The sequence below is a fragment of the Charadrius vociferus genome, unplaced genomic scaffold, assembly GCF_000708025.1.
Source record: "Charadrius vociferus isolate BGI_N301 unplaced genomic scaffold, ASM70802v2 scaffold56, whole genome shotgun sequence".
NCBI lineage: Eukaryota > Metazoa > Chordata > Aves > Charadriiformes > Charadriidae > Charadrius > Charadrius vociferus.
Genome location: NW_009649057.1, coordinates 698,654 through 724,670, shown reverse-complemented (window position 1 = coordinate 724,670; position 26,017 = coordinate 698,654). Strand labels below are relative to the sequence as shown.

Genomic DNA, 26,017 nt, shown 5'->3' with positions numbered 1-26,017 from the left:
TAGATAAATCGGTGATCTGGGGTGAAAATAAAGCCAGGCTAAAACACGCCTGGAACAGACACATTGAAATAAAAGCCCGGACAATCAACACAGGGAGCAAAGCTTGTAAAAAGGCTTGTAAACTCTTTGCAGTCCAAGAGCAGTTTCTCAGAGGAAATGCAAGCAAGATGCATGGTCCCTTGCACTGAGGTTTGATTTTCAACATACAGGCCCTATTTCACAAAGAAGTTTCCTTCCAGCTTCAGAGGACAGTTCTAGATTGAAGCCATCAGGCACCACGATAGTAAGCATGGCTCTTGGAGAGCACTGCACTGCTGTTCTCCCACAGGTGAGCAAGGTGGATGGGTTTAACAGGCTCTTAATTCTTAAATTCGGCTTCCTTGCCTCAAGAGCTTGAAGGTGGCAGAGGGTTTGTGTGGGACTCTTCCCCACCGGAATGCTTGATGGTTCGACTTAGGCAATTCTACTGCTGAAGAAGAGAGAGGACGGGAGGGGCAGACAGGCACTAACCCACACCAGACACAAAGGGAAGTGTAACTTAAACTGTGAGCAGCTGCTGAGGGAGACAGCTTGCTGGCCCTGGGAAAGCCACTGTGATAAACAAGACTAGGGTAGAAAAAAAGTAATCAAGGAATCTCGTGCCATCAAGACTAACCTCAAAGCAGGCTGCACTGGTAGTTAACGAATTCAGTCTTGGGTGCCATCAGCCCTTTCCCAAAACCTTACTGTAACAGTTTTACCACTTTTTTCCCCACAATTCCCATATTAGCAATAGAGTGTCAACCCTGAAGAGAGCAATGGTCTCGGATGAAGAAATCCGCGTTAGAAGTGCCAGGAGATGAGGGTGCATTCTGCTTGTACATTCTTCTTCCTGGAGACATTTAGCTTAACAGTTCCAAGTAAGTGACAGGAACTTTCCCTTTTTGGTTCCCTCTTTCCCCTATGAGCCAGTCTGGATCCATGCCTGGCAGGCTGTACACAGTGATCATCTGGGGAGAGAAGACAGCATTAGACAGGACCTTACTCTGCAGACAGGGCCAAGAAGTTCGGTCAGATGGGTACCGAAAGAACACCAATTCCTGAAGTTCATTTAGCAGCCGTCTCACTGGAGCTATCTGCAGTTTTAATAGAAGATCTACAGATGTGCCCAGTGACATCCCTCTTGCCTTTTCATTCTCCAGATTGACTTAAAGTATTTTTGCATACAGGGTGGCACGATATTGCTATGTCATCCCTTCTGAATACAAAAATTCAGTCTAGTCAACAAGAGAGTTTGCAACTTGCTGAATTTCCTTTTTTCTCAGCATGATTAGACCAGGCCTTCAGCCAGGAGCTTAACCTACCCCTCTCCGATAAGGTAGCTGTCTTTGAGGGTCACAGTGAAGATACAAAGTATTGGGCTATTTTGTGAGCTGGGTACAGCTGGACTCCAATAGGAACAGAAGAGTTACGGGGGCGATGGTCTTAAATAGCAAATGGCCATGAGCACAAGCTCACTGAGTTGCAGTGGATACTAGTGTCAAGGAAAAGATTCTATTAGCACTTCCATAAAACAGGGTTTTTAGGGGCAGGAAAAGTAACCAAGACCTTGCTGAGCATGCAGTGGGCTGCTAGGCAGTTATAGCAAAATTGAACGCAAAGAAAAACTACCAACCTCATCTGCAAGAAGTGCCAGCTCAGTGCTGTCAGCTGCTTCATAATCATAGAGGACTCTGGCCTTCCGTGTCCCACTGGCGGGAGGCTTGACTTCGTTTGGGTTCAGTACACTCTCTGCCACAGTATTAGGCACCCCAGCAATCGTGGGCACAACTGGAATAGTAGGCACAGTGGGGAGTGTGGCAGCAGCAACAGCTGGAGGAGAGGTAGCAGCTGGGGGAGGAGATGTGGATTCCGCGTTGCCTACGAATGTGCCTGAAAATCTTACGCAGGAGAAAAAAAGCAGAGTTCAGTAAGGTTCTAGTATGGGGAACCAAGAAAGAGCCCTCTGTTTCCGTAGTTACACTGCAGAGATAATGCTCAAGAGTTCCAGCAAACAGCTGTAACGTCTATGCTGCCCTTTGGGTGGGGAATCGCACTCAGTTCTCAGGTGCTGAGACTGCAACAGGTAATATTTGTCTGCTTATTTGGATTCCAGCATCCTGTTACAGGACTGACACCTAACTTGCAGAGTACGAGGCTGAAGCGTTGCAGCGGGGAGGGGTCTGGGCAGGTGCCATTCTTGGCTCTGCAGCTGTTTTACCAGGTCCATTGTGCTGTGTCCTTGCCCTGCTCTCACATGGCCTGTGTTATCTGTTTAGTCTGCTAGTTCTTCAGGAAAGGGACAGTCATTGATGCTGTCAAACTGGATGCCACAACTGGAGGCTCACAGGCTTTCTGGGCTCTCTAGATAGAGACAGTAACGGAGCTTGGTCTCATCTATCTGTAGATACCCCCCTCTGCACTAAGGGAGTGCAGCTCTGGCCCTTGCTGGCCTTTGTAGCGAGTCTGCGGAGACTCCAGAATTTGGCTGAGGTGGAGAGCCATTAGAGCCAGTCCCGTGCAACATTTTACTTACATTTCTCCTTTGGAGCTGCAAGCATGGAAAAGAATGGAACAGGAGCAGTGAGTGATCACGCAGAGGCAACAGCCCCTCCTGGGTCGGGCCACCGCACTGATGCGACAAGTTAACAGACAAAACAACCCTGCCTGCGCCCACGGGATGTGCAGCCAGCGGCACAGATTCAGTTACTGCTCCAGCTGAGGCTTGCTGCTTGGCAACAGGAATTTGTCTCCCATGCAATGTAACTAATATTAGAGGAAGACTGTTCGAACTCTCATAGCCATCGTGCTTCGAGATCAATGTATAAAAACCAGATGAATCCAATGGCAAAGGCTGCTCTAAATGCACTACCACGGGGATTGGTCACCATTCTATAAGCTCAGAAGCTCTGTCAGAGCTTAGAGGGGGCTTTAAAACTTCTACCCAACGTTATGACACGGGCTGGGGAAGGAGGCCTGAGCTACAGTAGCCAGATGAGTAACCCTGAGAGAAGTAAACCTCTTATCTCACCTGCCCAGTTGCTTCTGCAGGTCCAGCATGTATTGGTAACACTGAGCATAGTAGTTGGTCTGAGACTCCACAAACTCATGGAGACAGCGAAGATGATTCACCTGGAGGGAGAAGGACCATAAGCTGGTCTGTGAGTTGGATGCCAGGTACAGGAACCCTCTTCCTGCAGCAACTACCTACCCACCCCGGGAAGCAGACTTGTGCAGGCCAGTATGTAAGAGTTACTCGGTTGGCTTGAATACACTCCTTTGTTCACTTTGGGAACGTTGCATCAGCCCAAGGGTGATCTTGGAGACGAGGCTGCTGCTGGCACTCCAGCCTTGCTCATGTGGCTAGTCCACAGCTCTAGGTGAGGAAAGAACACGGTTTTTCTGGCTCAGAAGCATTTTGAGGACTGTAGAACTGCAGGTGTCACAGTGGCACTGCCTGTGCATGCTTCATTGTTTTTAGTTTGAACATTCCAGGTTTTATGAGGAGGTTGCTGTAGCCTCCAATGTTATGACCTCTTCTACCTCTGTTCGAAATGCAGCGCTCTCGCATCCTCTTGGCATTCTTTGAGAAAGAAGCCAAGAGTCCCTGTAGTCCCTGTCATCCCCTCAGTTACCGAGGAAGACTCACATGTGTGCTGCTGATCCCTTCCAGCAGGAGACGTGTCACCTCGGCCTGTCGATCAAACTCGGTCTGCGTGAGCCTCAGCTCGTGTTCTGCCTGTAAAACGGGACAGGGTGTTCAAGGCGGCACAAGGCAAGGACCACTGTTCTGCCTCTTCCAGGGAAAGGCAACACCCACCTCCTCCACCAACCCCCCCTTTTGGCACTGAGACAAGTGTGCTGTTGGCTCAGTAGGATCCATGTGCACCTGTGACACTGAACACCAGGCACAAGACACCCTGGGTGAGGATCCCAGAGGCCTCTGGCTGTATTTCAACTCGATTCCTGCTCGATCCTGCATTGGATCACTGCAGGTCATGGAATGGCAGCTCAGGACTGATACATCAAGCTAGGAAGGTCCTACTCCCATAAGACTAGACCATGAAGATGGAGAGGCTTTGTTAATCTTGAGGTATGTGGAAAGCCAGTCCCATGCCAGCACCTGTCCCTTCGTTGCCTGTTGTAGGACTCTGAGTACTGGACAGCCAACGCTGCTCATCAGTGTCTGTCCCCTGCAAAGGTAACACTGGAAAAAGGACGGTTCCCACGGCCAGCAAGCCCGAGTCTGCTGCAAAATACAGCTCTCTCAACCCCCTCTCTCAGCCTATAGGCATAGGAATGCAACAACTTCCTTCAGTTTCTCTCCAGAAGTGCAATTTTTGCTGGTATCCTTTTTATCACTGCAGAACAAAGGCTGAGGCCAGGGAGCATTTACCAAATGGCTGTTACTCAACTGCATCTGTCCACAACGGAGATGAACATCCCAATCAAACTTCTACCCAAGGGTCTCCTTTGAAGCTAGTTACTTATTTTGAGCTAGGAGGAATTGGTTAATAGAAGGCAGCTATGCAGCAGACCTTGGGAATTCAAAGAGAGACTGAAACTGCAGACCCTGTTTACCAAACAGACAGAACATCTCTGCCCCACCAGCAAACACCGTATTTACATGAGGGCAGTTTTGCAGTACCAGAATACCTGGGTGGATCCTTGCAAAGAGAAGAGCTCCAGAGGTATTGGAGCAGTCAGGTGCTCTGGTGCCAGCTCTCCCCTCCCTGCTGCCAGGGGGAGACGGGTGACAAGCAGGCACATTTGTTCTCTCTTGCATTCATTACTCCTGAACACCAAGCGGAACGTGCCAGTTCCCTCTTAGGACGTGCTGTGAGCGACAGCACAGAAAAGTGATGTCCGCTCAGCTACAGCTTGCTGGACAGACAGGAGTACGGGCTCTGTGTCCTCTTCCCCTTCTCCAGGAGGGTGCAGCAATCGGAGTGCTGCCTGCCTCGGTGCGGTGCCTTCTGCATGGCATCAGTTCTGCGCCAGAGCTCCTTTTGGTGCTTTAGAAATGCCCTGATCGTTCTGGCACAGGAGCGACTTGTCTGGAATTGACCCCAGAGAGCTAATCCAGACAGGCTGATAGTCTCAGAGCAGAGGCCACACCGCTGGTGTTTCTGAGCTGGGTCACCCCAGAGGAGATGCAGCCTTCTCAGCAGGGCAAGCTGGAGTTGCTGCTGTGAGCTGTTAACATCTCTCATCCAGTAACAGCGTTACCAGTACTGTTGCACAGCTAGGCCAGAACAAAGAAATGCTTTGACTGTCTTTTAATCAGATTTGTCTATTTTAAGCTACAACTGATCTATTTTCTTGCATCCTCCGTATGAAAGGGATTATTTAAAGGAGAAGGGGGAACGCAACAGGAAATACCAGTGCAATGCTCCAGTGAGCTGGGCAGAGGCTTGGGTAGCGGCAGAGCAATTTGAAACTTGTGACAGGCAGACCCTGCTCCGTTTGGCACTGCCTGGGATTTGACCCGTTGCCTCTCCCTGCTAGCTCTGAGCAGTTGCAGGATGTAGTTTCCCATGAAGCCAGCACTGGACGGTGACCTGGGAGGTCCCTTCCACTCTTGTGCTTCTCTAAGACACAGAGAACTTTGAAGTTTGCTGACATACCTTGGTCTATCCAGCCAGGTTAGACCAAAGATAGAGGACAGAGGAACAGAGCCTTGCATGCTTATAGCTGACTGCAGTCAGCTTGTTTGTTTAAGGGACTGAAGGATTTAAAGTACGGGATGAGCTGGTTCAAAAACAGCCAGTCTGCTCTGATGATGCATTTAGAGTAAGGCAGTAATAGGTTGCTATCATGCACAGCATGCAGGACCATGCCATTCTACCACCTTGCAGTTCAGGCTTCAGACTAACGTCTGCTGGGGGGTGTTTGAGGTATGAAAGGTAACGGGATCTCAGAAAGTGTCTCTGGAAGCTCCATACCATGCTGGAGCTCCACACAGAGCTCTCCCTGGTCTCTAGTCCACTAGCAGCCCTCTGTCCATCTTCATGGATGAGTCACACTCCCCTTGGAGGACCCAGAAAATGGGTCCACTCAGAATGGTAAGTGCAGCTCACCCACAGTCAACTCCACGACAGGCTCCAACCTTCCCACCCTGCCCTCCGGACAGAGCTCTTCCCTCCAGCAGCTGAGGCTGTTCATGGGAAACCCTCTGCCCTTGCTTCAGCTCTGCTCAGAGCTCCTGCTTGGACCCCAGAACAAGCAGGCAAGGGGCTACTAGAGGCTAATGCGTGGCACATGCAAAATTGGAGCAGGCAGGGCCTTTGCCACAGGAGCAGAGCTGAATCACGTCACAGTGCATCACCTCTGCTCCTGTGACACCAGTGCAGGGCTCTCAGAGTTGTCTTATCACATATGCACGAACGCCCGGTTTGCCTAGGAAGTCTCTCACACTAGGTACAGCCAACTGGCCCACGGGGCAGGCTCTTCCCACGCCACTGTCAGAGTCGCACTCAACCATACGGCTGCAGGATCAGGGCTGGGGCTGACACCAGCAACATCCCACTGATCCTCCCCCGCACGTGTGCAGGCACACGAGCAGGAAGGAGCCCGCAGCACCCCCACCCCCTAAACACCACCAGCGCACCCAGAGGGTTTGAGCACAATTTCAGCTGGGTACTTACTTTTTCCACCTCGTCGCTCCAAAGCTGTAGGGGCCACAGAGCAACAGGAAAGGAGATCAGTGTTGGAGACGTCGAGAAGGACTCGGCATTAACACCAATTGGCAAGGACGCTCCGTGGACACAGCAGGCCAACTCCGGGGACAAGCTAGCCCTTCACCCAGCAGCAGCTGCCAGATCGATGCCCCTTCCCCTCATTCTTGAACCCTTGAGCTCAGTTTCACAATGGGAGAGCAAACCCATGCCACCAGAGCCAGCGGCACTCCAGCTCTGCTCCCTGCCAGGGCTGTTACAGCAGCTGCATTCAGTAGGCTCCAGGGAGAAAAGAATTCAGCGGTGGAGTCCTCTGAACAGCAGTTACTTTGCTGTTCAGAGGGGTTACTTTGCTGAAGCCCGCAGAAGTTGGTGTTGAAGGACAGCCCTTCTTTTAGGATTGTGAAGAGGCAAGCGAGCTGCTCGAGTCCACAAATAGGGCCTGGGAACTGCTGTGAGCTCAAGCCAGACGGAGGCCAGTGTTCCTCACCCACTAGTCTAGAGAGCTCAGGTTAATGGGATCATAATCCGGCCCGTCTGCGCTACCAACAGGTATATTTAGCTACAGCAAGGAGGAAGCAATGGCTGGATGCTGCCTTTGAGGCAGGCGAAACATCATGCTACTCCTTCCTACTCTCCTTACCCACAGGGGCACATTTGGGGCAGCACAATAATGCCAGCTGCTTGCTGGGATCTGGCTGCAGGACATGAAACAATTGACAATAAAAGTCACGCACAGCAATGGGAAAGGGAGAAAGAGGTAGAAAAACAGATTGAACCTTCCCAGAGGTCCTTGGCTTGGCCTTTCCTCAGCAGAGAACTACTCCCTCAGCCCTAGCAACATGAAGAGAAATCACCCTGGATCAACTGGAACCGAACCAGCCCGCCAGCAACACCCTAAATCAGCAGGGCCAGGGGGAGATGGCCCCCGAGGCCCTCAGCTTCACTCTAATGCCACCTTTGGAGATCAGGGAAGTTCACCGTAGTTGCTGAACCTGCGCTGCAGGTACTTGGAAGCCTCATGCTGGATGCTGGGGCATCAGAGGGAGAACACGCTCTGTTTAGACCCAGGGTCTCCCAACCGAACCTTGCTGAGGTTTGCTCACAGCAACTGCTCTCAGGTGTGCTGTGGCAGCCTCAGGTGCAGAGACAACTTCCCCGGCCAATATAAGGAGCACCTGCAGGAGTTGCCTGCACTGGTGAAGGGCTGAAGCAGGGAGGTGTTATGGCAGCTCCTTGGCTTGCTGCCTGCTCCTGTTCCAGCTTCTGCCCCCTGGCCTGCAGCGCAGTTCTATGGTACGTAGCCTGATTGGCGTCTTTTTGTACTTGAGCAGAGTTATTATAGCCGGTCCCCTTACAATTGCAGGCTGTCCCTGTGCAGTGCTCAGTGTACCGAGGCTGGGTGTTTTCTCTGACCTTTAGGTGGATGTTTTGTTACTGCAAATCAGAAACTGGTTCAAATAAGGCCTGGGCAATTTCAGCCATGCGTGGGGACACAAGCCCTTTCCCCTTCTCTAAGAACTCCTACTCTGGAAGGAATGTGGTAGGCAGCTGAGAAGCAGGTCCTAGCCTGAAACGCTGCTCTGGCACGAGGCCTCTGTCGGTGAACACCTGTGTTTTTGGAGCAAGGTTTACTATAGGGGCAATGGGAAGCTTTCACTCTGGCCATGGGTCTTCCTACTTAAGTGGTGTAGACAGTACTTAAGCCGTTTCAGGCCCATCTAATCATTGCAATTCTGAATTTGTAACCAGAGTTGTTTCTCTTCTGTTGGCTTTGCTGTGCAATCTCCAGCTCTGACCCTTTGGTGCTCTGGGGCAGTCCAGATCCACCCCTGGGCTAAGGCACTGTGCAGCTCTGGTCAGAAGTGTTTCAGGCAGCTCAGGGAGCAGGAAAGGCCATGATCTGCGCCTGTCTTCCTTCCCCCCCAGCTCAAGCCAGAAGAACCCTCTTTAAGGTACTCAATATGTTTTTCTTGGAATCATTCCTAGGAGTACAGCGCGTGGCAAGTGGCAAGGTCTGAGAGAAAGGGATATTTAGGTTTACATGGCCCACGTACACTTTCTTACACAAAAACAAAAGGTCAGTGTGGGAGAGAGGAGAAATGGCTCCTCAGCCTCCAACTCATACAAAACAAGGGAGGTGCTTGTCTCCAGGTGGATCTAATTTCATCTAAGCCCTCCTGTTACAGAAAGGGAATAAACTAAAAGCACCATGTTATCCACCTCTCCAAAAAACAACAACATAAATTTAGAATCCAAATCAGAGCCCTGCTGCGGGCATGTGGTCCAGGAGAGAGCTGACCTGTTTGCTCACCTGTAAGACAAAGTTGTTACCTGGGCATAAGCAATCCCTCCCTCCAGAAGGGAGCAGAGCTCAATAGCAAGGTGAGCAGTAACCACTGCTCTGTACTGTCGGTACACTCTAAGACTAAAGTAGCACAAGGATCCTGGCCTGGAAGAAAAGCAGAGCAACAGTATGAAGAGCTCCTACCTTGCTGCAGTGCCTGACCCCTTGGGATGAATGCTGGGATTAGAGAGCTTGTTGCAAAGCAGTCCTGCCTGCACAGAGCTGGGGAGCGGTCTGGGCTCAGCCCGTATTTTGCTAATTAGATATGCCAATTGTTATTCAAGTCACCCCTGCTAGTGCAGCTGGACTTCAGGTGGCACTTCAAGCACCAGTTGTAACCTCTGAAATAGATAGTTTTGGAAGCCACAAGGACCACTGCTGGCTACATCAGCAGGTTTCCTACAGGCCCTCCTCATAGGAGGCCCTGCTGTGTAACCATCAAACATGATTAAGTGATCAAGGTCAATGCTGGTTGCTTACCTAGAGCAAGTCAGTCTCCTAGAGCCCGGCTCTAGTTGTCCTGCATCTTCATCACTGCTGTCAGAGCTTCTCTAGCAGAGCTCTGAAGAGGGACCACTGAACTAGGCAGAGATGTTCCTGGGTAGATGCCTGTGGGCTAAAACCTCCCTAAAATCTGTTTCTCCTGTTGTTACTGTGCTTGGCATCTGCTCCCCAGAACAGCGTTGCAATAAAGCAAAAGCAGATCAGCTTGCAGTTCAGTGATGACATGTTCAGCTGAGCATCTGGACGCTCTGCAAGATGCTAATGCACGTTATGCAAATACTTGCCTTCGGGTCTGGTTTAGAAGGCCTTGGGGAACGATCAGGATACCCTGGTCTAATCAGAGCTATCCAGAGGCAGGGGAAGTCCAGTTTCTCTCCCAATGCTCCTAAAGCTCAGTTTTAGTCTGTTATTGCGCTGTCCTTGGAACAGACCTTTCCAGGGCAGAGGCCAGAGCCACCGGCTCACTACTAGTTGCTGTGCTAGAAGAGATGGAAACTGAGCAATTGCTACAGCATCACCAGTATCTGCCTAAGGAGTCTCATCACCAGGACAGTTATTTCCATAGGGAAAAAGTTTTCTAGCTATTGTACAAAGCTATTTCTGATCCCAGCATCACTCTCCAACAAGGTCAGGACAGATTCCCCTGGGAACTAACACTGATGCTACCAGACATACATCTTCCTCCAAATGGGATGGGTTGCCCATTAACCAAATCCAACTTGTTTTCATGATGTTTTTTGTTTGCTAGAAGGCTGGGCTGTCCTTTTTCATACCTACAGATCTCACTCCCAGATTACTCAATCAACAGGCATCAGTGTTGTTCTGAATGCTATTTAGGAAGCAAGATGATCAGTTTTCAACATTTTAACGAGAAATGTGACATTGTGCAATGGGGAGCCACGAACGCAGCACGGAAAGTCAATTGCTTGACCACAACTACTCAGTGCAACACAGTAGAGATGCAACGGGCTATTCACGCACCCCCAGCGCATCTGACTGCATAACAGCCACCAACAGACAGGCCCCAAGATGAAAGGGAAAAAAATTTGATCTCTATTTGCAGAATAGACAAGCCTGCACTGTCAGCCTACTTGCATTACTGATACGATAGGTGGCAGAGAGATTCTTCCACCTTTGCTTCTCTTGACCGGCTACAGAGTCTCAGAGCACTGACACCAGGGTACTGATCAGGCAGTCACACACATGATGTTGCCAGTGTACGGCTGGAACCATCCAGAAAGGCTAACCTTTGAGGTTTTTTCCTTTCAATTGCTGCACTAGCAATAAAAAACAGTCACAAGATTCCCACTGGAAGTGTGGAAATGGATTGGCAGAGAAACTGGAAAGCAAACCAAGCAGCAAAAGTGCCAGACCCTGACCATCCACAGGGGTGATCTGCATCCTTAAGGTTGAATCAGGAACCCTGGGCAGCCCATGTCACATTAAAATGTTGAAAACAGCAGAGCACTAGGTCTGAGTTTAAGTCAGGTGAAGAAGGGGGCAGGAAGAGGTTGGAGAGGCAACATCTAGGAGGAGGCAATCTTACCGCTGATGCGCTGGCGGAGAGAACGTAATTACGAGGTCTAGTCTCCTGAAAGTCAGGCACAGCCTAGTGGGGGGAATAGAGTTTCATGTACAAGTCACGGCAGAAGGGTCCACAGGAGTCATTCGGGCAACGGATGGAAGAAGGGACTAGTGTTTTTTTCCTGTCTGTGCTGTGAGCTTAGTTCAAGTTCTTATGGGATGGCAGGAGGGAGGTCTCCCAACAGCCTGGACAGTGGTGCATGGAAGCCAGGCTTGTGCAAGAGGAGGTGGACTGGCTCATGTGGTCATACCCGGTACTTGACCGGCAGATGCTTCTGCTGTTAGAAACTCTGTCTGTACTTCCAGCTATCCGCTCATACAGCAGCCAGCTGGAGTGGAGGTGAGACGGCACAATCTCAATTTCCCATTTCTTTGTAACCAGCAAGTTGCTTATGTCACGTTGGCTCAGTACAGTGGGCAGGACCTTTTTTCCCCTTGCTTCCCACCTATGGTCCTAGAAGTGTCCCTGTACAGGGCCTTGTCCTTGAAGTGGGCATATTTACTAGCATCAGAGCATCTTTTCCATGGTGCCTTTTAAAGAATCACATCTACTTGTTCTTACTCTCACCAAGCCTCTGGGCATGTTTTCTCCTAGGAGACTCAGATCTGCTATTTTCAGTAAGAGGAATGGTTTAGCCAAAGCAGATCTAGTCCAAAGCCTGTTACCAAAGGTAGCATATGAGTTTTCAGCCCAAAGGTCAGAAAACCTCCAAGCCACCTTCTCCACAGCTAAACCTCTGCCCTGGGGCAGGAAGACTTAAGTAAACACTCTGGAGGTCTTCCTCATTGGGATGCAAGGGATCCAGTCCACTCCCACACAGGTGTGGGCTCACAAACCATCACAGAACACGGCCTCTCTCTTCAGCTAAGCTAAGACCAGGCCTCCTCCTAGGATGGCCTTTGGCTGTATCATCACCCAAAGAGACAAGCCAGCCAGCTATCAGGACCATTGCACTGGTGTGATGGATCAGGGCATCCTCCTGGTCAGGCTTTACCACACAGTGAGTTGGTGTGAAAGGCTGGCACACAATCCAGCTGTAACCCAGCTACGTTGTTAATCCTCTCAGGCCCCACATTTCCTCTCCCAGGTTAATCTCTTTGCAGCTCACCCAGATCTACTTATACACGCTGACCAGATTTGCTGGGCCCTGAGCAGCCTGCTGGAATGAGTGACCAGTGTGTGGAAGAGCAGTCAGGCAATCCCAGCAAGAGATTTTTATTTTTTTAAATCATCTAGGAGTTTTGGGGATGGCTGGAGGAAGGAATAAGGAGGAGTGATTCCTATTACAAATCAAACCTGAATATAAGGAGAAAAATGCACCAGTGAGACTTGAGGCCAGGACAGCAACTAGGCTTGACTCCTCCCTGCGCAGAGAGGAGGTATTTTGCAGCAATAGCTTATTAGCTTTTTTTTTTTCCTTTAAAGATCAAGAGAATTGAAGAAACCTCTCCTCCCATTCCCTGGTCTCCAGAGCGTCCCAAAATTAGTCACAGCACATGGGATGAAGGGGCAAGCTGCTCTTGCACTCCTATGCATGGACAAGTTGTATTTGCAAGCAGTGGTCAAAAGGGACCTGCCTCCCTCCCCCTCCCGCTCTTGTAACGGGGAAAACGGGCAGAGCCCTGGAGCCTGGAGGACAGAACACCACCACAACCAGACCAACCTGCCTGTCATTGTCTCTGGACTGCTTCCCTTCCAGGAGAGGGTCTTGCCACCCAACCTGACCTCCTCCTGCCCGCAGCCAGAGGAGCTTAGGTGGATCTTTAGGAGAGCCCCTGTCTCTCTTGAGCACTGCTTGCAAGCAGCATTGATGGAATAGAGTGCATGCTCCAGAGGGGCTGCAGGCAGCCGACAGACACTCCCGTCTTTCTGGGGCATCTTCCCCAGGCAGCTGCAGCCCTGACCACGCTCAGTACATGCTCCAGGGCCAGTCCCAACGGGACAAGGCAGATATGAATTTTCATTTAAAATGGGAAAGAGACAATGAGAGGTGTTAAAGAAAAAAAAATAAATCACAGCACTGTTAGCACAGTCAATACTCACATCTCCCTCACACTGAGCAAATTACAAAGAAACAAAACAAAAAGGTTAGTAAACAAAACAGCATCAACAGGAAGGACAAAGCACGAAGTCCGAGGGAAACGCACAGGCCCAGACACTTGAACAGCAGCTCACAGGTCTGGGCAGCAGCACACTTGAGAGGATCAGTCAAGAGAAAGAAGCTGTGGGAACACAAATTTGCACTACAGAGGGGAAGAGCAGCAAGAGAGGGGTGAGCTGGGAGAGGTGTGATACTTTAGGCCGGCTGGGATGGAGAGGTGTGACAGAGGACTCCAGGCATGTTACAGGGAACATTGTGGTCTAATGATGAGTTAACACACCTTGAGCAGAGGCAGCAGTTCTCTCCCCCACCATGCTGAGAGCCTATGCCTTGTCCTCTAGTAGTCAGTGAGGTGCCCTGAGGCCAGGGACCCCACCTTTAAGCTAAGCTGGGTAAGAGACTGGTGCCCTCAACAGCAGCTGAGGCTGTGCTTCTGTCGTGTCACCCCTGTTTCAAAGAAGCAGACTGAAACATGGCTTGGGGCAAACACCCTGGAAAGCCTAGACTGGCTCTGCATCCTGCCTGGAGCAACCCAGCCCTGCAGTTCCAGTGCGAAACCAAGCTTTTCTTTTCCAGCTTCAGGGAAGTCCCTCACCCAAGGGTCTGTGTGCAGGTGAGAGGCCTTGGGATCACTTCATGTAGGAAGCAAGGTAAAAAGGGTGGAAAGGGAGGAAGCACAGGAGGTATCTGAATTCCTCCTCTGATCTGAGCTTAAGATAAAGCAATGGCCACCACTTCCCACTGAGACCGGGGGCACCATCCCCTTCAGAAGGGGAATCAGGGACCCCTGAAGTTACCTTCAGATGATCTGGGTGACCTGACTGATGAGAGGAGGCTTTTTTAATAGGGCAGCTATCGCTTTTTTTCACCCAAAGCTTTCTCTGGGGCTTTCCCACATAGGGCTGAGCACTCTGTCAGACCTGCTGATGGGGGCTGCTGAGCTTAGTGCAGCTTCCCCATATGGCATGTATACAGTTAGAGCTGGAGAAAAGGGAAAACACCTGGGAACTGGCCACCCAGGGAGCTGCAAGGCCAGAGGCCCAGCTGAGCAGATGGCTAGAAAATGAGCTCATGGCAGGGCTCCTAGGCTGGTATCCCAGTGCATCCCAGACACTGACTGACAAGGATTCCTGCCTATTCTGATTGCACATGTTTGCTAGTTGAGCTCCTGGCCCCAGGCTAGAAGCAGAACTTGGCAGGATGGCAACTTGCTTCAACAAGGCTCTCCAGAGAACCCATCCATGCCCACCTACATCCTCTCTGCCTCCTGCCACACTGCCTCTGCCCAGGGAGAGTCCAGCTCCGGGAGCTGCCTCAGGCCCAGGGAGCACCCTGAGCTGACAGGTCATCAGCCTTAGAGAAGCACTTTGAAGGGCTTGTCCCCATTGCCCAGGCCTGCAGACACAGACACTGGCTGACTTACCAGTCCCTTCTGCACTGCTCTGAGTTGAGAGCTTTGCTAGTTTACTTGCCATGACTTCCCCAAAGCCAGGGGGCAAGACTAGCCTGTAACTAGACAGCACCATTGAATTAAGTGAATAGAGAGGCTGAAGGAAGGGCTTCTTGGTAGCCAGTCTGACCCTGGCCACCCCTTGCAGGCTCCCCCAGCACTCCTGTCTGGGGAAGACTGAGTTGGCAGAATCCTAACTAGTCTGAAAGCCTGAGACTGCTGCAAAGCCCCAGCATGCTCTTCCCTTGTGTGCTTCCCAGCTCAGCTCTCTCTTGGCTTGCTTTGAGATCCCCAGGGAAATGTAGCAAGTCCTCAGAAGATGCAGCCTTTTAGTTACTAGCACAAATCATCCAGCAACTACTATCAGTCAGGAGACAGGAGCCTGGGTCAGGTAGAAATTTCCAGACTTTGGAAGCTCAGAACTATTTGTTTCAACAACTCCCCTCCATGGGAGGACATCTGAGGAACAGGCGCATGGCTCCTGCTCCCAGTTCCCTTGCATACCAGAGACAGAATACCCCACCCATGCCTGCCAGAGCCAGGACATAGTAGGGCAGTCTAATTTTTGTCCAGAGAGCATGTGGCATTGCTCATGTGAGCCAAGCCCTGGAGCCAGAAGGACAGTGAGGGAAATGAGGGGAAAAAGTTACCGCTGCTTTTGCCTCGGCAGCTTTGGCTTTCTTCAACCTGGCTTTGCAGGCATCCAGATCCAGGCGGCGGTTCTGCAGGATCCTCCGCTCTTTCTGGAAGGGACAGAAAATGGGGTAAGAGCAGACTGCTTAGGAACTGTTGGGGAGAGAAAGGGACAAGGTATCATCTAGGAATCAAATTTATCTCTTTAGCAAAAAGAGCTAGTGAGAAAGAAGCATTTGCTATGTCTGTCTCATTAGCAAGAGTTTTGGGCCTGGCTGCCAGGGATACAGGCTAACCTTCTGGAAACAGGGCAGCCCATGGGTGGGTGGTGCCCACTAAGCTGCAGGAGTCAAGAAAAGAGTTACCTTCCTCATGCACATCAATTGGCAATCCTACTCTGCTGCAAAGGGAGCCCTGAACAGATCTAGGATTGGTATTTCCCTATCCTTGCACTCTTTGAGGGGAGAGGTTTGGAGTCGTCCTTTCTCAATAGGGAAGGAAAATGAGTCCTTCCAGCACCATCTCCCTCTCCCCCTGCCCTCCTCTTCTCTGGGGACAGGACAAGCTTCCCCTTCCCTGCTACCATACTTACAGATATGGTTCGCCAATCTCCTTCCAGGAAGTTGCGCAGTGGAGTCAGGAAGTTGATGGAGGCAGAGTGGATGAAGTCCCGTTCTGCTGCACCTAAGCGCCTTTGAGTCTCTCCAACTTTTATCAAGGTCTTCCCTGCAATAACAGGAGCCTTCAGTGCCAGGAGAAACCAATTAATATTGTGTTGGCTTCAGCCAACTCACCCAGAGTTACCAGACTCCAGTGCTGGGAGATAAAGGTGTAGTGTACCCTGCCTGGACAAGGTGACCATGCCCATACCACACCAGCTTCAGTCCTAACTACAGTCTGCTTTTCGCTTGAGGCCTCTTCTCAGCTGCTCCCAGTGCAGCTTTGATCTTATCTATCTGAGGCACTTATTCCACTGATGTCCTTTTACTGCTATACCTGCTTGTGCAGAATGATCTTTGTTTGTCTCATAAAACAGAGGCACAGGAACAGAGCAGCAAATTAAAAAGCACCAGACCAGAAAAAATGAGTTGATTAGGCAGTGCTGGCTATAGATGCAGTTACAGCTGTTCTGCCTGTAACAGGACTCGCTATTGAACAACTATTGATTTGGAGAGCAGCAACAAAGATCACGGCAGAGGCAAGGACAGCTGGAAGTTAAGGCTGTGCTTCTGTGCAGGTCTGCTGCTTAAAGCAGCCCAAAATTCCCCCAGGAAGGGGCAACTGTTAGGATTTAAGAGCAGAAAGATGTACTGTGTGGTCAGGAATGGGACTGTTGATGCTTGTAGCCAAGCACCAACCTTCCCAAGTCTGTTTTCTTGTCATCTTTCTGCTGGAGAAAGCTTTCCACCCTCCACTCGCAGGACGCAGTTAAAGGATGGTTCTCCTGTTCAGTCTAGAGAAACTGTGCAACTAGATACCACCTTAGACTAAATATATGCACAAACCAGACAAAGCTAAAGCTATTCACTGCAACTCCCTGTTCAGGCGAGCTTAGAAAGTCATAGAAATCGCAGAGAGTAGTTTCTGCATCCTATAACCAGTTCCACTAGCTACCCTGGATCTGCGTATCTTTACTCTCTAGCTCTGCCAGACTCAAGGACTGTATAAGAATTAGGGAGACCCCTGCCCCTTTTTCCCCCACAGCATGGAGGATGCTCTGCTGTGCAGTAAAACTGACTTCCTACTCCAGGTGGGCTGTTTGTTTCTATGCTACAGAAGACCCTTCTCTGGCATCAGCATTGACACACTAATAGGCAGGCTGCTGCAGCAGAAGCAGGCCACCCTGCCACCTTCAAGAGGCATGCTGTGGAAGTCTTAACCCAAAACAGTCAAGGGGATACTCTCTTACAAAGGGATGGATCCCCAGGGCTTTTTAATTAGCCAGGCTGACTTACCATAAGGTGTCCCTGGCCCAAAGTCATTAGCTGCTTCTGTCATGTACTGTGCCAGCAGCTCCCCGTTGGTGACCCGGGAAGGCACCTTCCGGTCAAGCTTCTCATAGAGGAATTCTTCTACTCTGGCACCTGGAATGAGGATGCCACCAGCAGTTACAGGATGGATGATAAAGAAGGGGCCCCTGAAACTGGCATTCAGGGTAGCCCACCCCATGCAGCCATCAATGCATTAGATAACAAGCATCAGCACCAGGAGAAGGTGTCCCTTCCCCAGCCCTCAGGAGCGCTGCCAGGCTGTGTAGGGCAGCAGCCAGTCATCTCTCAGCTACACAGGGAAGGGAGGACAGGCCCTGCAAAGACAGGTTTCTTCCAACTCTCACAAACTCAATGGAACAGGGATCTCTGCCAGAGGGCATCTTCTAACACTGAGCTACAAGTGATATTTGTCCTTCAAGCATTAGAAGAACCTGAACTTACTAGGGTTTGGCTGTAGCAGAACCTCAGTCTGACGCAAGATCTTCTCTGTCCAGTTCTTTGTGCAGTCTGCCCTGGCCAGAAGGTTTTCAAAGTGGGCATCTAGTTCAGTCTTCTCAGCCTGGCCCAACTTTTCTTCAGTAAACTGCAGGAAGGACATAGTCATTAGAAGGTCTGTTCTACTAAAGGAAAATTATAGTGTGCTATAGAGCTACTAAGAGACACTGAGGTTTATTCTGTCTCATGCATTCATCTTGGAGTAGAGCTAAGAAGCCTTCATGGTGTCATTCTTTGTTCCCGGATATCTTTCAGGGAAAGCGGGCAAAATTTTGCCCAAGAGTGGAATAAACACTGAGCTAAAAATAGAGCCCAGGTTTGAGAGGTGTTCTGGAGTAAGTAATTTTTAATAAGGTCTGGCACAGAAAAATACTCTAGTTGTGAGAAATGTAGTTGAATGTGCACTGGCTTCCAGTACTTCAACAGACAGTAGAGCAACAGGCATCCTTCAGGTGAGGCAATATCCCAACTCCCTTCACCTCCTACTAACCAACTCTATGTCCCACAAACCCAGCGGGATCAGGAATGTTCAAAAGTCACACTTTCTTCTCATCTCATCAGACAGGCATGTACACAACATCGGTTTTGCTACAGGGTGCCCTCCAACAGCCATCAGACTGACAGTGTCCGACTGCTGCCTCCCAACTCACCTCCTGCCTTGCTGGCAGTGAGCTGCCAACTGAGCATCTGAGGTTTAAGGAGGCTCAAACTCAGGATTTAGATAAAAATGCTTCCAGCAAGTCACCCTTCCTCTAGGACACACTCTGAAGCAGGGCATTGAGAGAAATATAACAGTGCCTGACTTCTCTCAGCACTTGGATTCATACTGGCAATGGACTATCCCTCCCTCCGTGATTCCTTTTAAGTTTAAAATTAGCAGCAGAAAAAAAAAGCAGGGTGTGCAAATTTTCATACTGGGCAGTAACATCTGACAAGCAAGATCTGTCAATCTGGAGGTGCAGTGTCAGATGGTCTGGATGCCCCCCATTGCTTCCTTGGGGGATTTCTGAGAGAAAAGCCCATTCCTTCTCATCCCATCCCCATTTTCCACTCACCCTCTCAGTGATGTTGGCCAAGCAGTTTCCTACTCTTGATGGAACCAGCATCTTGTTGGATCCTACTAAAAGTCCCCTTTAGACAGCTATGCCACTTGGGATCCTACAGAGGTTGCAGCTGTCCTTCTAGCCCTTGTTGCTGCCCTCTGGTGCCACTGTTATCAGGACATGGTGCAGCACAACACCTGGTACAGCCAGCTGCCGAGAGATTAAAGCCTGGCTAAAAGTCTTAGATGAAATACAGCTCCTGTATAATCTGCCACTTGTACCTTCTCCTCTCCCCTCCCCTGTCCCAGAGCTCAGCTCTAGATGGGCCAAGATGTCCTCTTCATGGGCTCTAGGTCTGGTGTCTGCTGCCCCTCCAGAAAGGCTTTTTGGCAAGCTCCGTTCCTATTGCTGCCCCACAGCCCCAGCTGCGCTGGGAACAATGCTGGGAACAAAGCAAGATAAGGGGCAAGCCCAGAACCAGCATTTGAGGCAGGCAAACAGCCTTTAGGAGTCCTGTTACCAGCCCTGTGCAAATGTTACCAGATGTCCGAGATATACAAGCCCTGCAGGTATGTTTACACAGTGACCTGTTTGGGCAAGATTCGAGCTAGAGCTAGTGAACCACTTTGCCTGATGTTGGTGATGACAGACACGGAACTGCAAGGACAGTCACACTTCCTCCTGCAGCTGCGTGAGCACAGAGGAGTTGCAGCCATGTATGACCGGGGATTGCTGTACTAGTCTCTTCCTCAGCACCAGTAGCCCCTGGTTACTGACAGTTATTTTCAGCTCAGTCTTGCCATGGACCCTTGGCTATTGCTGGACATGGCTAAAAGCAGATTCAAGGTGAGAAGGTGTTTTTATTGCTTTGTACCTAACGTTTATGATTGACTTTGTGGGATGCACATGACTATCAGACATGCGTGAGCGGCTGAGGCTCTCTCCCTCTGTCACTGTTGGAAGCCCAGGGCTGTTTCCAGACTCTGCCAGGCTGGGCTGAGTCACTGCCATGCAGCAAACTGGGGCTTCCCAGGTATTTGGCACCAATTCTTGAGTCATCTGTTTAAGAGCTTTCTTAAACAAGCCAAGACTCTTTGATGCAAGCATAACAGTCTCCCTTGCCCCCCTTTCCCAGACAGCTTTTGGAGATCTCATCTCACTTCCAAGTCCGGCTCTTCTTCCTGCAGTTTAGACTCTCCTGCACCAGCATCTGCCCCGGAGCTGTCAAGCCTAAACCCAGTTTCTTATCAGCTGAATTTAGTCAGCTTCTTATGGCATTGCTGCAGAGTCAGATCAGCATCTCCACAGTGCTACTGTCAGCCTCTTGAATCACTCCAGCTCTGGGGTCCTTTGCTATATTCACAAGTGGCATCTCCAAGCATCGCTGTCCTTTGCGGCTGTATCCCACCCCTTCACCCAGTGCAGTGGAATAACGTGTGTCGTTTGCACAGCGCTTGGCCAGGAAGCAGCCAGGACTCAGAAACTCAGCTCTTATCTCAAGTCAGGCACTAAAGCTGTTTGTCCTGCAAGAGGGCTGAGGACATGCACTGTGATCACTGCAAGCCTAGGCTATGCCAGAAGGGGAGGATGGGCAGGAATCTCAATCACAGCCTGTGGCTCCAAAGGGTCAGGCCAGAAAATGATTTCTTATTCAGGCTTTCTTTTGGTGTTGGAAAGCAGGACGTGAACGTCATGAAGTGGGTGCAAGGGCACGGGAGGCTGTAGCTCACATGCTGGGAGGCTGTTACTCCATTTACACTTAATTCCCCTAGTGTCTCTCTCTCCCCTGCCCAGAATTCAGCTATGCTTCACAGCCAGCACAGCCTCAGGGCAGTTGGTACCACTTCATGAGGGTTGTTGCAGAGGGTGCCCTTTTCCTCCCCTGCAGCACGCTTCTACCTCCTTGTCTGTGCATGGGGAGTCACTGATCCAGCTCAACTTGACCTCTAACATGACTTTTCAGGCAGATCAGAGAACTCACCCGACTACATAGCACTACTGGGAATGTGCCATCATCAGGTGCAGAGGAGAGCAGGACCACCTCTCACAGGAGCAGACTGCAGTGAGATCAGATGAAGCTTCTCACGAAAGCACAGCCAGTGAAGGAGATTAGAGGTAAGTTACACCACCTTATCCTATGAGCTGGTTCTTTCTTATGTCTGGTGCAAGTGGAGATCTGAGCTTTCAGGTGGCAACAGGTCTCAGCTGCTGATCCCCTCTTACCTGGCTGCCCAAGTCAGCGTCCCCAGTGAAAAGCAAGACAGAACAACAGCAGTTTATGAAGTCTGCCTACTCAAGCATTTCAAGCAGAACTCCCCCATAAAGGACTTGTGTTCCTAGGAATTTGTTTTCATAACACTTACAGAAATTTCATTATTTTCCTTTCCCATTGAACAGGCATAAGATTTCACTGTGAGGCCAAGAGACGCCTGAGAACAGAGCTGATCATACATTCATGCCTCCTGACTGTAAAAAGACAGATTAAAAATATTTTGTGTCTTGCTGCTCCTGGACTAGAGGCATTGGTGTCTTTTGCAGCACCAAATACTCCAGACTGCCACAAATAGGAGCCTTATTTGGCTGTATCAAGTTGACCTACAGGCTTGGTGAATAACCACCTGGGACATAGTCAGGGCACGCAGAGAACACGCAATTGCAATGTCTGGGGAGAACCTTAAGCTCCTCCATCCTGCTGCAGTAGAACTATTCCCATTTGTTTTCTAGAATCTGATGGTTGGGTCAACAGTCCTGCGCTGAACCAATTCCAGGATCTGCATCCCGGGATCACACGCCAGGTCGTGGTGTTAAGAGGCTCCACTGATCCTGCCCTGCAGGGAGCGCACCTGCAGCTGATCCAGCTGAGCCCCAGTCCCGTCTTTGTGCAGGGAAGCCAATGAGGTGATTAATAATGCAGGGCAGCCTTTTGTCGAGTGCCACTCTCGCTCTCCAGGAAGAGGAGAGTCATGCTGCATTCCAGGGCATCAATAATTCAGCCAAAGGTTGGGTTTCCTCTGGGAGGCTTGGCTGGCCAGCAGGGATGCTAGATGCATTATCCGGGCTCGTGTGGGCAAGCAGGCTGACAGATCAGGAGAGCAGCATTTGGGTGACAGGCCAAAAAGAAGCAAGATCGTGCTGGACTGCAGCGAGGGCAGCTGCCTGCATTCACAGCTTGGGGGAGAAACTCCCTTTTCCCCAAGAGAGTTGGTGGAGACACTACAGGGATGTCAGGAGGGTGAGCTAGTAGAGCTAGGCTGGATCGGTCCCTCTGCACTACAGCTAAAATATCATAAAAGGCTGCGCGTACCACCCTAGAGACCTAAGGCCATCAAGGTTAGGCTTTAAAATAGCACATGCGTTCCTTTTCCTTGCTGAAAGCATTAGCACCTTTCTCCCCTTTAAAGCAAGGGGAATAAAATGCCAGTGCTCCCACTGAGTTATGCCAACACCGCAGCTGTTTTGCACAATGCAGCACAAGTTGACTTGTGTCTCTTCCAGGCTTGTGTGACTTTTCCGTCCCTCTCCTCTCCAGCTGGCCCAGGCCACTATGCTGTGAGCTCAGACAGGGTAGCTGCAGCCCCCTTGCAGAGCATCTGGTGGCAGCGTTCAGGCCTTATACCACTTGCAGGGTCCCTATTTTTTCCAGTTGGACATCACTTATGACTTTCCACCTTAAATCACAGAGATCAAACCAAGGGCCAAGAGTCTTAAATCAGGAATAGTCCTGTACCTGCCAGTAGATTTGGGCCGATGGATTTTCTCAAGCCTCTGAACAGCTTCATAATGCCCGGGCGATTGTGACATTTGCTTTTTTGGTGATCGGAGGCATGACAGAATCAGTTCAGCCAAATCTACCTCCCATCTTGTACAGGGTTGCATTAAGAGAGAAGCCATAGCCACTTAGTCAGCATCTAAAAGCTACCTGAATCTCAACAGCTCTGGACCAGATACAGAGTATGCTTCAAGTATTTGGTCACCGGGAGTCAGGAAAGCAAGGCTGTGAGCCAAGTGAAACTGTGCTAGAGGACAGAAGGAAGCCATTAAAAGGACAGCTTGGTTAACTCATGAGCAAGGCATTTAGGAGAGGAAAAAAATAGTGCCTTGCAGATTCATAGGTGTCTTTCAAATGGAAACATGCTCTGGTCTGTACCTCTTGCTTTCAAAACACTTAAGTCACCTCCTGTTCTTTTGGCTTTTAAGGTGTCCAGCAACCAAGGTATCAACCCCAGTAAGGTCAGCAAGTAGAGGGAAAACATCTATTTTATCACCAGAATTGAGAGAGATGGGGGAGTCCGTTTTTCTTCGGGACCTTCAAGACAGAATAAATCAACCTCTAGCTGCTAGTAGTAATTACATTAGCACTGGGATAAGCACCCAAAAGCTGTACTCATGCTTGGGCAATTTCATCCAGAGCCAGTTTACATCAAAACTGACAAAAGACAGACACCTACAATTATTTCCAGACATCCCTGAGAGAGCCTGGCTTGAAGCCTGTCTAGAACAGAGACATCTAATGTGTTACCTTCGGAAGGAGAGTTGTCAATTCAGTAGGGAAACTGGAGCTGTTAGCATAGCTTCCTCTTGCAGAGGTTTGAGATCAAACCCGCTTTCTGATAACTGGAAGGTGCAGCTGATCAGAGAGTGATCCTGTTCAGTGAATATGGAAGAGTATGACCTGTTTGAAGTCTGTCTGCAGGCGCTGCAGCTGCTAGGGTCTATGTGCTGCATCCCCTCTGAGGGTGCTTACTCGATGGCTGTGACTGGTGGTGCAAGTGCCAATACAGTACATCAAGTGGGATGCTGAATCCTACAAAAGCTCTTTATCCTTGCAGCTACATAAGCCAAGAAGCTTGTTCCCCACTTCCAGGGCAGTAGTGCTGACCACCACCTCCCTCCTCTACTTCATTCTACCTGTTTTGCTTTTCCAAAGGTCATAAGAGATGACATGAAGGCTGACGGGCACTGCCTGGTCAGGGAGCCACATACACAAGCCTGGTAAGATAGTTATGCTTGTACAGCTTCTTTGTCACAGCCACCTTTGTCCTGCTCCTGCTGGACCATGGGTACAGTGTTGTCTACCCAGGAGCACACAAGCTCTTCAAGCTGCCTAGCTTCTCCTCATGTAGGGGTCCTGCTAACTGGTACCTAAGCTAGGAAAAGCCACATAAAGGGAGTGGTTTGTTGAGGGGTTTTTTGGTTATGAGTAAGGTCAAGCCTAGTCCAAAATCCATCAGCCAGCACCTACATTAGGTTGCATTTGACAGGTTTCAAGCCAGGACTGCTCCTGCCCTAAGCCTCAGGGAAGCCACCCAGAGGCGGTGTGCTGACCATGCTCTACCTCCTTCTCCGCTCGCTGAGCAATGCTACAGCCCTTTTTCCAGTTCGAGTTAAGCTCTTGTGTGTTGGCCAGACATCTCAGTCAGACAGCAATAGCTAATGCTGTCTGAGTGGCACAGCACATAATGGCCAGTCCATTTATCTCCCAGTTGCTGCAGTTCCAGTAAAACATCACTTTGTTAAATGCCTGAAGCCAAAGAAAGCATCTCCAATGCTATAGAAAACTGAGCTTATTCTAGGCAGGTCTTATTCCCCTCCCAGAAGATCTGCTGTGCTAGAGTGCTACGAACCCAATCCTCATTGCCAACAGCAGACCTCAACTGTCATTTCTGGCTCCTGGTGGAGATAGGGCAGTATTCACCCACACTAGCAGCAGGACTGTACGGGGACAGCCTAAATAGCCCTATTTTCCCCAGCAATTAGACTTCAGAAGGTGGTTGTCAGCCCTAGCAATCCATTTCCTTCCAGTCTCCTCTCCTTACACCTGCATGCTGTCCACAAGTACCAGTACCCATTTTGTTTCACGAAATTACTACTGTAATTAGTCATATGAATATTCATATACGAGATTATGTGGAGTAGGTGTAGCAGGCAGAAGCCACTATTTATAAACGCCTCCTTGCTCTAGAATCACTGTGTGCAGACACTGTTCCCATGCCTGTCTCCTTCCTACGCCTTGAAGCTAAAAACCACTTATCAGAGACTTACAATAAGGCTTCTAAACATAAGATTTCTTTACAGCATTTCTTCCTTTCTTCTGCTACCAAGGTCATTTGCATGAGAACAGCATCTTTAAGCTTTCCATCTGCTCCTTATTTTGCACCTGTAGTTAATATCTCTCTTTTTCATAACATATGACTCATTGGCACAGTTACAGGAGGTGATATCTGTTTACAGGAGACCAGTTCCTAAAAGAGCCAGAATTACTCCACTCTACAGAAGGTTTGGAACAAGACAGCACTGGTCTGTTTATTTATCAACCCCCCCACAATAGGCAGAACAACAAGCCCAATCCCAGAGCTGGACTTCACTTCTCAGGCAGGATCCCAACCATCCAACTCCTCTCCTGCCCTACGGAGAGCAATTTTCCAGTTGTTCCACCCAAGAAGCAAACAGACTTGGCAGCCACATCTCACCACCTGCTGCACACTTTGCTCTTCATGGGTAGCTATGTTTCTTCACTCCACAGCTCCAGGGTGTCACTGCATCCACAAGCGGCTCTTGATCTCAAGTTTGCAAAGGACAGTCCCGATGCCACGATAACCCACCAAGACACTGCCTGCTCAGTCTCAGCAGCTCCTTCCCATCACTTTAACAGTACTGTGATTTGTCAGGGCCTGGGAGCTACTGCTACCAGACCTCCCGAGGGACTGAAGTGCAGACCATCTGCAAGGCCACCTCTACCACATCTCCCTAGCAAAAGGGAACAGTTCCCCTATGGGTCTGGGCACAGCTAACTGAACAACTGATTGCACGATAAGCTTTTCTTTAAAAACAACAACTATTAGGCAAGCAACATCCTCTCCACACCCCTCTTCCCTCCTGCCCCAATCAATGTATTGGTTAGAAGCAGCTCTGGACCTGATCAGTCTCACCTCAGCTGCACCATGGTTTGGCCTAGCTCCTGCTCGGGGTCATTCAGCACCGCCCGGAGCCCCCAGAGCCCAGGGGTGGCCGCTCCTGGGGCCGCGGCTCAGCCAAATAGGCACCAGCCAGCTCCAAACTCATTCTCCGGCCTCCCCCGGGCTGGAAAAAACCTCCCTGGTTCTGCTGTGGCCTCGGCCGGCGGGTCCCAGGTTGAGGGAGGGCGCTGCCGGGGGAAGGCCCGACAGCCGCAGG

The 26,017-nt window shown here is 50.2% G+C and overlaps 1 protein-coding gene across 1 annotated transcript; it reads right to left on the bottom strand.

Annotated features, from left to right (window-relative positions):
• Positions 1 to 406: 406 nt before the first annotated feature.
• SH3GLB2 (SH3-domain GRB2-like endophilin B2) lies at positions 407 to 17,910 on the bottom strand. Its single transcript, XM_009888015.1, has 8 exons — positions 17,748 to 17,910; positions 17,271 to 17,399; positions 15,908 to 16,041; positions 15,333 to 15,425; positions 3,668 to 3,757; positions 3,050 to 3,150; positions 1,655 to 1,919; positions 407 to 989 (listed from the first exon to the last, which is right to left on the bottom strand). The coding sequence occupies exons 1-8, from the start codon at positions 17,908 to 17,910 to the stop codon at positions 882 to 884; spliced, it is 1,083 nt and encodes a 360-aa protein (XP_009886317.1). The 3' UTR covers positions 407 to 881.
• Positions 17,911 to 26,017: the final 8,107 nt, after the last annotated feature.